Source organism: Melanotaenia boesemani, chromosome 1, assembly GCF_017639745.1.
Source record: "Melanotaenia boesemani isolate fMelBoe1 chromosome 1, fMelBoe1.pri, whole genome shotgun sequence".
Taxonomy (NCBI): Eukaryota; Metazoa; Chordata; class Actinopteri; order Atheriniformes; family Melanotaeniidae; genus Melanotaenia; species Melanotaenia boesemani.
Genome location: NC_055682.1, coordinates 43,182,420 through 43,194,489, shown reverse-complemented (window position 1 = coordinate 43,194,489; position 12,070 = coordinate 43,182,420). Strand labels below are relative to the sequence as shown.

The window sequence follows — 12,070 nt, the reverse complement described above, 5'->3', positions numbered from 1 at the left end:
TTGTTGTTGCAGCAGAGTGGGAAGTTGTTGCTGCAGCAGAGTGGAAGTTGTTGCTGCAGCAGAGTGGAAGTTGTTGCTGCAGCAGAGTGGAAAGTTGTTGCTGCAGCAGAGTGGGAAGTTGTTGCTGCAGCAGAGTGGAAGTTGTTGTTGCAGCAGAGTGGGAAGTTGTTGCTGCAGCAGAGTGGAAGTTGTTGCTGCAGCAGAGTGGAAGTTGTTGTTGCAGCAGAGTGGAAGTTGTTGCTGCAGCAGAGTGGGAAGTTGTTGTTGCAGCAGAGTGGAAGTTGTTGCTGCAGCAGAGTGGAAGTTGTTGCTGCAGCAGAGTGGAAAGTTGTTGTTGCAGCAGAGTGGAAGTTGTTGCTGCAGCAGAGTGGAAGTTGTTGTTGCAGTAGAGTGGGAAGTTGTTGTTGCAGCAGAGTGGAAGTTGTTGCTGCAGCAGAGTGGGAAGTTGTTGTTGCAGCACAGTGGAAGTTGTTGCTGCAGCAGAGTGGAAGTTGTTGCTGCAGCAGAGTGGAAGTTGTTGTTGCAGCAGAGTGGAAGTTGTTGCTGCAGCAGAGTGGGAAGTTGTTGTTGCAGCAGAGTGGGAAGTTGTTGTTGCAGCAGAGTGGAAGTTGTTGCTGCAGCAGAGTGGGAAGTTGTTGTTGCAGCAGAGTGGAAGTTGTTGTTGCAGCAGAGTGGGAAGTTGTTGCTGCAGCAGAGTGGAAGTTGTTGTTGCAGCAGAGTGGGAAGTTGTTGCTGCAGCAGAGTGGAAGTTGTTGTTGCAGCAGAGTGGGAAGTTGTTGTTGCAGCAGAGTGGAAGTTGTTGTTGCAGCAGAGTGGAAGTTGTTGTTGCAGCAGAGTGGGAAGTTGTTGTTGCAGCAGAGTGGAAGTTGTTGTTGAAGCAGAGTGGGAAGTTGTTGTTGCAGCAGAGTGGAAGTTGTTGCTGCAGCAGAGTGGAATTTGTTGCTGCAGCAGAGTGGAAGTTGTTGCTGCAGCAGAGTGGGAAGTTGTTGTTGCAGCAGAGTGGAAGTTGTTGCTGCAGCAGAGTGGAAGTTGTTGTTGCAGAAGAGTGGAAGTTGTTGTTGCAGAAGAGTGGAAGTTGTTGTTGCAGCAGAGTGGGAAGTTGTTGTTGCAGCAGAGTGGAAGTTGTTGTTGCAGCAGAGTGGAAGTTGTTGTCGCAGCAGAGTGGAAGTTGTTGCTGCAGCAGAGTGGAAGTTGTTGTTGCAGTAGAGTGGAAGTTGTTGTTGCGGCAGAGTGGGAAGTTGTTGCTGCAGCAGAGTGGAAGTTGTTGCTGCAGCAGAGTGGAAGTTGTTGTTGCAGCAGAGTGGAAGTTGTTGCTGCAGTAGAGTGGAAGTTGTTGTTGCAGCAGAGTGGAAGTTGTTGCTGCAGCAGAGTGGGAAGTTGTTGTTGCAGCAGAGTGGAAGTTGTTGCTGCAGCAGAGTGGGAAGTTGTTGTTGCAGCAGAGTGGGAAGTTGTTGTTGCAGCAGAGTGGAAGTTGTTGCTGCAGCAGAGTGGAAGTTGTTCTTGCAGCAGAGTGGAAGTTGTTGCTGCAGTAGAGTGGAAGTTGTTGTTGCAGCAGAGTGGAAGTTGTTGCTGCAGCAGAGTGGGAAGTTGTTGTTGCAGCAGAGTGGAAGTTGTTGTTGCAGCAGAGTGGGAAGTTGTTGCTGCAGCAGAGTGGAAGTTGTTGTTGCAGCAGAGTGGGAAGTTGTTGCTGCAGCAGAGTGGAAGTTGTTGTTGCAGCAGAGTGGGAAGTTGTTGTTGCAGCAGAGTGGAAGTTGTTGTTGCAGCAGAGTGGAAGTTGTTGTTGCAGCAGAGTGGGAAGTTGTTGTTGCAGCAGAGTGGGAAGTTGTTGTTGCAGCAGAGTGGAAGTTGTTGTTGCAGCAGAGTGGAAGTTGTTGCTGCAGCAGAGTGGAAGTTGTTGCTGCAGAGTGGGAAGTTGTTGCTGCAGCAGAGTGGGAAGTTGTTGTTGCAGCAGAGTGGGAAGTTGTTGTTGCAGCAGAGTGGAAGTTGTTGCAGCAGAGTGGGAAGTTGTTGCTGCAGCAGAGTGGGAAGCTGTTGTTGCAGCAGAGTGGAAGTTGTTGTTGCAGCAGAGTGGGAAGTTGTTGTTGCAGCAGAGTGGGAAGTTGTTGCTGCAGCAGAGTGGGAAGTTGTTGCTGCAGCAGAGTGGAAGTTGTTGCTGCAGCAGAGTGGAAGTTGTTGTTGCAGCAGAGTGGAAGTTGTTGTTGCAGCAGAGTGGGAAGTTGTTGTTGCAGCAGAGTGGGAAGTTGTTGCTGCAGCAGAGTGGGAAGTTGTTGCTGCAGCAGAGTGGGAAGTTGTTGCTGCAGCAGAGTGGGCAGTTGTTGCTGTAGCAGAGTGGGAAGTTGTTGTTGCAGCAGAGTGGAAGCTGTTGCTGCAGCAGAGTGGAAGTTGTTCTGCTGTTTTACCCATGATGGGATTGGAGGGACACCTACTGGAACAGGAATAACAGCGCATAATCTGACAACATGTCATCAGGTGTAGACACACAGTAGGAAGATTTGGAGAGGTCCGTGATGTTCCCGCCACGTCTCTGTGGACATCTGTGGATTGAAGCTGCAGGACTGTGATAATGTCATGCAGCCAGAGGGCACAGGCAGTTTCAGTGTTTATTTTCTAAGCATCCAGTTGGGCCCTAGACCAATTTCCTGCACTGGTTGAGCTGGTACGCCTAACTTTTTACTTGGGTGCACCCACATTTTCCCAGCATTGCTCACAGCTGCACATTTTATGGATTTCTTTTTGATCCTTACCCACACATGGGAGGTTCTCTCAGTTAATGTGACCAGAATGAGGTTTAGGAAAATCAATCTTAAGCAGAAATGTTACGGTGAACTTCAGGTAAACACCAGAGTGATGTATGCATGTCAGTGGTTTGAGACTTACCCTCTAAGGACCACTGCTCCTTGCTCCAAGATGGGATCATCAACGACATCTGGAAGAGTCAAATGATTGATCATCAATACAGGTTTAATAGCTTCGGTTTCATGGCTCTGTACAGGAAAATATATCACTGTCCTTTGATTTGAATTCAAACTGTAAAAAAAAATAAAATAAACTATCTGTGCATGTGTTATTTGTGTTACAAATATTATCGCAATTAATTACACAAATTAGTTATCGGCGTTAAAGCACTATTTCTGACAGCCCAAGTAACTGATTATAGTCACTAGTTAGTAGTCATTAGTAACGGAGTTACAGCATTATGAAACTAACAACTCAGAAAAATGAAGACTATTACTTTTTAAGGAAATTTGTTTCCTTTAACAGAATTTTAAATCCATCTGCATGTCCATTTATTCATAGTAAAACCAAATATTAGATCTGACTAATGAATGAAATGGAAACCTAATGGAATAAATTACTAACAGAAAAATCATGGACATGATCTCAGGCTGCTGAAAGTCGACAGACAACTCCTCCTCAGGAGCTTCACCTGATTCTACCTGCTTACAGCCACCATGAAGAAAAACATTTCTGGTTTCCATTCTCAGAACATTCTGGTCTTTTATCTCTCTGAAGAAAAAGGTGAGGTCTGTGGTTTCAGATTAAAACTCTTCCTCTGTTTTCTCTGAACTCATGTTGCCCCGTCTACAGCTCGTTTGTGTGTGTGGCTGCGCCATAGACTGTATATAAAAGATGGGCGGAGCCTTCGTGACGTCATCCGTAGGTTTCCAAAGAGCAAAAGTGAAGCTTGTTGGACATTCCCACCGTCGCCATCTTGGTAGCGTCACGTGTGTTGTTAGTCCCGGAAAATCCAAAAATGGGCAAAGAGGTGGAGCTGAGAGGGGGACTGTGAGCGTGGCGGTGGATGATTGACAACTGTCAAACTCCGAGCTGCCTGCAGCTAAGAGCTAACCGAGCTAACCCGGAGCTAATGGTAGCTAACCAGCTAACGGAGGTAGGCGGGCTAAAGCTAAAAACCGGGGTTGTGCTATATTCTCCCTTATTTCCACGGATATTGGATATTTAACTTGCCTTATTAATCCTAAAATGGATTTTTGTACCAGGCTTTAAACATGTTTATTTCTGCTGTGAAGTTGGTCTTTTTAACATGGGAGTCTATGGGGATTTGCTCTGTTTTGTAGCCCCTAGTGGATTAGGGGGGAACTGCAATTGTTTTGTACTTCAGCATAGGCTTCACATTTTACAGGCAAAGGTCCGTATTTGGCTGCGCGCAGTGACAGGGTCCGATCCTTTACCATCAGCCAGGCGGCGACCCGGGGAGAAGTGATAATGAGCAGTGAGGATGAGTTTGCGAAGAGGAAAGCATTTGCGGGTTAGGGCTGCAACTAATGACTATTCTGATAGTCGATTAGTCATCGACTATTAAAATGATTAGCCGACTAATCGGATTATCTATCTTGTGGGGCTGGTTATTCTAAAAATTTTATCTGGATAAAAGGTATCCGGATTTGGGAATCCCATTTTTCGGGACGGCAGATCACGTAATCAGGCTTACTTTTAAACTGGTTGTTCAAAGTAAAATAGGCCTGGATCACCCTGATCCAAAATCCTGTTTTTCAGGATCACCAAATCCAGATTTCCAGCACGTAAATCAGTGTTTGCTGCCGGTCATGTGAAGAACAGCAGGTAGAAGAGACGGTCTGCATGCCTTGCAGGTGGAACCACCGGGCTCTTATTTCACTTTCAGCTTGTAAATCTTGCATGACGTTGTTATGCAAGTCCGACGTGCCCCTTGAAATGTTCAAGCATCACAGATGTACTTGAAATGCAAAGTCCGCTTTTCAAATCTCATGTGTATTTAATTTATTTTGTAAGTTTAATTTGAAGTAGTCCCAGACTTTTGATGGCCACCGTTTTGTTCCCTGGTCCACCGCCATATTTTTCCACTGGCAGACTTTATTGCGCATGTGTAACTCTCGGCAAAGATAGGAAAGAAAACGATGTCTCACTCCGTAGTTTTTGTTTTTTTTTTGCCGACAATAGTCGACGGTTAAATTCGTTGTCGTTGTATTTTTATTGTTGACTAATCGTTGCAGTTCTATTGCCGGTGGAAAGCTGCTTTACCAAAACAAAAGAGGCATGGATCTTTCAGGGAGAAATTGGTCCTAAAAATAATAAAAAGTTAAAAATGAAGCTGTAATTTTCTACACGTCTTTCAGGTTGTAGTCAGCAAAGTGCAGCAGTGTCCATTGGAGGTCTCTAACATATAAGGATTCTTAGTTGGACTGGATCAGAACTTCAGGTTTATCAGGTTTCAACTTTTTCTAAGTTCAGCGAAATTCCAACAACAACAACTTTGTTAGTTCCTGGTTAAAAGTGGCGTTCTCGCTGAAGAAGCCGTCGAACCTGAACGGGTCATCTGGCTGATCGCCCGGTTAAAATGGAGTGAAAAATCCTCGATAAATGATACGAACCTACGCAGCCTGCACCTGGTCACAACACCACACAGCAACTCTTCTACTGGGTGTATTCCCCAGTTTCATCCGTATCACACCGCCTTCTCTCCACTGTAGCAGCAGCACAAAATAGTCCGAACAAATGTAGAACTTATGTTCACCCAAAACAAAAACTAACCTAATCTCACAAAAGTAACGCCCTGTCAGAAACGTTTTATCCTCAGTAACGGTGTTGGAACGATGGAAAGTCGTTAGTTAGATTACCTGTTACTGAAAAGGTAAGCGGTTAGTAAAGCCCTTATTTTTTAAAGCTGTTACTCCCATCACTGCGTATGTCTGTATATTGTTCTGACTTTTCCCTCCCTCTCTCCGTAAATAAATCAAATTTTATTTATAGAGCCCTTTTCATGCAGAAAGCAACACAAAGTGTTTTACATAATAAAAACTAATTCTGCATGTCGAAAACCTAATTTAAAAGCTATCACACACCAGAGTATATAACAGAAAATTAAAACACACCTCTTAGTTGTCTCTTTCACACCCAATCTCACACACAAACAAAGTGCATGTACCCTCCGCCCACCCGCCCATACCCCATTCTGTACCAACATGACCTCCATCCGTGGTTACTGTCTCTGAACTGAATGTAAGTATTAAAACATCAGTAGAATGAAAACATCTGGCTGACGCTGCTGTGTGGACAATATCTTGGAGATCCAGACACTTTGGAAGCCAGCCCACCCATGACCAGAGAGGGCCCCTCCACAGGAACCACCCAGGTCAGGGCAGGCCGGGTTCCACATCACAGCCACAGGGTTGCAGTGCAGGACCCCCAGCCCCCCAGACAAGGACCGTCACCATGGCAACAACCCTGAAGACAGAGCAGGTAGAGCTACCGGTGTGAAGGATCCCCAGGAGGAAATACTGGAGTTAAACAGTAAAAAAAAGAATAAATAAACTTAGAAACAAAAAGAATTGATAAAAACTGTGCACTTGGGTAAAACAAAATAACACAATAAAATCCACATAAACAGGAGGCATTTAAAATAAACAGAAAAATAAATTATTAAATAAGTTAAAATATAAACAAAACGCAAATGAAGTTCTGCTATAAGCTAAAGAGGTCTTGAGTCTGTTTTTAAAAGCATCAATAGTCTCTGCAGCCCTGAGGTTCTCTGGCAGGACGTTCAACAACATGCAGCCATGGTTCACTGTTACAGAAACCACAAACTGTTCCCATCTATAATCCTACAGGCTGCCTATGAACTCCAGGGCTGTTTCATTGACATATACATGGGTTGGCCGGGGTCAGTTCATAACTCCTGGGTACTCTGGCACAGCCCGCTGTTCAGGTGGTAACTGTACCCTGCTCCAGGGCGCTTCATTCTGGCTTATGGTGGGTAACCTTGCATTCAGCAGCCACTTCCCCTCATCACTCCCTAAAAAAAGTCCGCTGCGAGGTGTGGGAGCCCAGCGCTTCAATGACCATGACTCACAGGCACGCTCAGTAACACAGTGTGCTTTTGGGATGATGAAGAACAGGTTTCGTGTCATCTTCCCGCTGGAAGTGCACCACACCTTAGCACCATACATAAGTAATCATAATTGATTTTTACACTAACTGCTCGGACTCCCTGTTAGGTTACTGCTTGTTTTTTGTACACAATATTGTACACTCCTCCCGGAGGCGCTACCTAATCGTGGTGGAGGAGTTCATGCATCCTGACAATCCTAGTGGCTATGTTGCCGAGGGCATCATGCCCCTGGTAGGGTCACCCATGGCAAACAGGTGTCTGGGGGAGGGACCAGGCGAAGTTCGGCTCAAATCACTCCTATGATGATGACAAAGCAAGGACCAGGGTTTCCCTTGCCCGGACATGGGTCACCGGGGAGCCAGGCCTGGAGGTGGGGCACGGAGGGGAGCGCTTGGTGGCCAGGCCTTTGCCCACGGGGCTCGGTCGGGCTCAGCCTGAAAGGGTAATATGGGCCTCCCCTCCCGTGGGCTCATCACCTGCAGAAGGGGCCATAGGGGTTGGGTGCAGTGTGAGCTGGGCGGCTGCCAGAGGCGGGGACCCTGGCGGTCTGATCCTGGGCTGCAGAAGCTAGCTCTAGGGACGTGGAATGTCATCTCTCTGGTGGGGAAGGAGCCTGAGTTGGTGCGCGAGGTTGAGCGGTTCCAACGAGATATATTTGGACTCACCCTGACGCATGGCTTGGGCTCTGGAACCACTTTCCTTGAGAGGAGCTGGACCCTCTTCCATTCTGGAGTTGCTCCTGGTGAGAGGCGCCGAGCAGGTGTGGGCATGCTCATTGCCCCCCGACTTGGCACCTGTACGTTGGGGTTTACCCTGCTGGACAAAGGGTAGCCTCCTTCCGCCTTCAGGTCAGGGGACAGTTCCTTGCTGTTGTTTGTGCTTTTGCACCAACCAGCAGTTCAGAGTACCCACCCTTTTTGGAGTCCTTGGAGGAGGTGTTGGAGAGCACTCCTTCCGAGGACTCCCTCATTCTGTTGGGGACTTCAATGCTCACGTGGGCAATGACAGCGAGACTTGGAGGGGCGTGATTGGGAGGAATGCACCACCTGATCTGAATCTGAGTATTGTTTTGTTGTTGGACTTCTGTGCTTGTCATGGATTGTCCATAACGAACACCTTGTTCAGGCATAAGAGTGCCCACATGTGCACTTGGGACCAGGACACTCTAGGTCGCAGTTCGATGATCGACTTTGTAGTCGTATCGTCGGACTTGCGGCCCCATGTTCTGGACACTCGGGTGAAGAGAGGGACGGAGCTGTCAACTGATCACCACCTGGTGGTGAGTTGGCTCAGATGGTGGGGGAGGAAGTGTTCTGAGTGTCTGCTGGGAACGTCTAGCGGAGTCCCCTGTCAGAAAGAGTTTCAACTCCCATCTCCGGCAGAGCTTCAACCATGTCCAGGGTGAGGCAGGGGACATTGAGTCCGAATGGGCTGTGTTCTGTGCCTCTATTGTCAAGGCAGCCAGCCGCAGCTGTGGCCATAAGGTTGTCGGTGCCTGTCGTGGCGGTAACCCCCGAACTCGTTGGTGGACACCGGCAGTAAGGGATGCCGTCCAGCTGAAGAATGAGTCCTATCGGGCCTTTTTGGCCTGTGGGACTCCAAAGGCAGCTGACGGGTATCGGCGGGCTAAGCGGAGCACAGCTTTGGTGGTCACTAAGGCAAAAATTCGAGCATGGGAGGAGTTTGGAGAGGCCATGGAGAATGACTTCCAATTGACTTCGAGGAGATACTGGTCCACCATCCGGCGGCTCAGGAGGGGAAAGCAGTGCTCCATCAACAATGTGTACAGTGAGATGGGGGGGCTGCTGAACTCGACTCAGGACTTTGTGAGGCAGTGGAGGGAATATTTCAAAGACCTTCTCAATCCCACCAACACGTCTTCCGATGCGGAAGCAGAGTCTGGGGTAGCTGGTGCTGATTCTTCCATCTCTGGGGCTGAGGACGCTGAGGTAGTTAAAAAGCTCCTTGGTGGCAGGGCCAAGGGGGTGGATGAGGTCTGCCCAGAGTTCCTTAAGACTCTGGATGCTGTAGGGCTGTCTTGGCTGACACGCGTGGACATCGGGGACAGTTCCCCTGGACTGGCAGAGTGGGGTGGTGGTTCCCTTCTTCAGAAAGGTGGACCGGAGGGTGTGCTCCAACTACAGGGGGATCACACTCCTCAGCCTCTCTGGTAAGGTCCATTCAGGGGTGCTGGAGAGGAGGGTCTGTTGGATAGTCAAACCTCGGATTGAGGAGGAGCAGTGTGGTTTTCGTCCTGGTCCTACACCCTCTTCAGGGTCTTTGAGGCGGCATGGGAGTTGGCACAACCAATCTACAGTTGTCCAGTCCCCCGAGGACTCCTGTGGGTGGGGGGGAGTGCGGGACCCGCTTGTACGAGCTGTCCGGTCCCTGTACGACCGGTGTCAGAGCTTGGTCCGCATTGCCGGCAGTAAATCATCGTTTCCAGTGCGGGTTGGACTCCGCCAAGGCTGCCTTTGCCACCGATTCTGTTCATAAGAATTTCTAGGCGCAGCTGGGGTGTTGAGGGGATCCGCTTTGGTGGCCTCAGGACTGGGTCTCTGCTCTTTGCGGATGATGTGGTTCTGTTGGCTTCATCGGGCCATGATCTTTTCTCACTGGAGCGATTCGCAGCTGAATGTGAAATGGCTGGGATGAGAATCAGCACCTCCAAATCCGAGACCATGGTCCTCAGCCAGAAAAGGGTGGAGTGCTCTCTCCGGGATGGCAATGAGGTCCTGCCCCAAGTGGAGGAGTTCACATTTCTCGGGGTCTTGTTCACGAGTGAGGGAAGGATGGAGCAGGAAATCGACAGGCGGATCGGTGCGGCATCTGCAGTGATCTGGACTCTGCATCGGTCTGTCGTGGTGAAGAAGGAGCTGAGCCAAAAGGCAATTTACCGGTCGATCTACGTTCCTACCCTCGCCTATGGTCACGAGCTGTGGGTAGTGACCAAAAGAACAAGATCATGATATAAGTGGCCGAAACGAGTTTTCTCCGCAGGGTGGCCGGGCTCCCCCTTAGAGATGGTGAGAAGGGTGAGAAGCTCTGTGATCCGGGAGGGGCTCAGAGTAGAGTAGCTGCTCCTCCACATCGAGAGGAGCCAGATGAGGTGGCTCGGGCATCTGGTTAGGATGCCTCCTGGACACCTCCCTGGTGAGGTGGAAAGAGGCCCCGGGGAAAGACCAGGACACGCTGGATGGACTACATCTCTCAGCTGGCCTGGGAACACCTCGGGATCCCTCTGGATGAGCTGGTGAATGTGGCCGGGGAGAGGGAAGTCTGGGTTTCCTTGCTTAGGCAGCTGACCCCGCGACCCAACTCCGGATAAGCGGCAGAAAATTGGATGGATGGATTATTTATGCCAAATAAACTTTTCAAAACATTTCTTTCTCAAAATCATTTGCTAAATTTATTAATTTATCATTTTTTCCAGGAGGGAGAACAGCCTGTCCATCCTCTTTGAAGTAATGCATACATTTTTTTTTTTGGGCAAAAAGCAAAGGCAAAAGATATTCTACACAATGATATACTTTATATTTTTCTTTAGGTTGTCCCATTTTTTTTCTTGGGCTGGGGCACCTTCTCCTGGAGGGCTATTTTCTGCAGGGTGGGTGTGAATGAAAAAGGGAACAGAAATGGGACATACATACACACACATTTGCACAAACCTGACGAACTGTGACATAACACGAATCTGAACGTCCATTTGAAAAGCTGCACGAGAAGGTTAACCAGGAGCACCTGGACCAGGTAGCCTCCCTGCACCCCTCCCCGGAAAGAGAAGCTTCAGCCAGGCCGAGCAGCATGGGGGGGAACGTGAGTCAGACACACTGTCAGTTACACCGACACACACACACAGTCACACACACACACACACACACACACACACAAACAGACATACACACACAGTCACACACAAAATCTTGAAAAGCTGAATTTGAGAGGCTTAAATTCTTTTTTGTTTACAATGTTGAACAACAGGTTATGTACGTTTAGCACAGAAGGCGAGGCAGTTTATCTGTACAGCACATTTCATGTACAGGACAGTTCAGAGTGCATTACATAAAACAAAGACATTACAGATATTTAGAAATAATAAAATGCAGGGGCACATAATTACAATAAAATAATAAATTACATTAAAATGATTAAAAGCAAGATGAGTTAAAAAGTTAACATGCAGATTTCATGCACAGACATGATAAAAGAAATGTTTTAAACCTGGATTTAAAAATGTCTACGTTTGGTGAAAGTTTAATCTCCACTGGCAGCAGAACAGCTAAATGCTGCTTCTCCATGTTTAGTCTGGACTCTGGTCTGGACTCTGGTCTGGACTAGTTGACCAGAGTCTTTGGATCTAAGAGCTCTGCTAGGTTTATATTCTCTGAACATATCACAGATGTATTCTGGACCTAAACCATTCTGGGATTTGTAAACAATCAGAAGGGTTTTAAAATCTATTCTGTGACTGACTGGAAACCAGTATAAACTGGAAACCAGTGTAAAGATGTTAAAACTGGTGTGATGTGTTCAGATCTCTTAGTCCTGGTTAAAACTCTAGCAGCAGCATCTGGATGAGCTGCAGATGTTTAATGCTCTTGTTAGGAAGTCCTGTTAAAAGACCGTTACAGTAATCCAGTCTACTGGAGATGGATCATGGAGGAGTTTCTCTTGGTCTTTCTAGGAGACTAAACTTTTAATTCTGAAAAGAAAAGAAAAGCACATCAGCATCCAGCTGAAACGGACGAGTATCTGAACCAGCTGCTGGCTCTGTGTTCTACCAGACACATTTACGTTCAGTGTGTAAAATATCCACAGCTTTATCATGTCCAGTATAACAGGTGAGGTTCTGTTCTGTTTATCAGCTGCAGTGATTTGTACTAAAGTTGCTGCAACTATGAATGAATTAAAGCTCTGATCTAGAGTTTGTTGGGTTGTTGGTTCATGATGAGTCAGATTGAGCTCCTTTAGACTCCTGGCTGCCAGGGACTGTGAACGGATTCATGTTATGTTGTTGTGTGTTTTTAGTATGTTGGTTATGTTGAGTTTTACCTAGAACACTATCTCAGAAGCAGCATTGCACACATTGTTTTTCTTAAGGCTGTTATCTTATGGGCTGTTGTGTTTGATTTGTTGATGGCTGTTCATGTTTCCTCCTGATACAGTTTTTAAAAATTGTAT

The 12,070-nt window shown here is 47.5% G+C and overlaps 1 protein-coding gene across 1 annotated transcript in view; it reads right to left on the bottom strand.

The window, feature by feature from the left end:
• Positions 1–12,070, bottom strand: part of zgc:153993 (uncharacterized protein LOC767645 homolog) — a 55,868-nt gene that overhangs the window by 27,947 nt on the left and 15,851 nt on the right. The window contains exon 2 of the mRNA XM_041991016.1: positions 2,878–2,926. Within this exon, the coding sequence (XP_041846950.1) occupies positions 2,878–2,926 (49 nt within the window). The remainder of the gene's footprint in view (positions 1–2,877; positions 2,927–12,070) is intronic.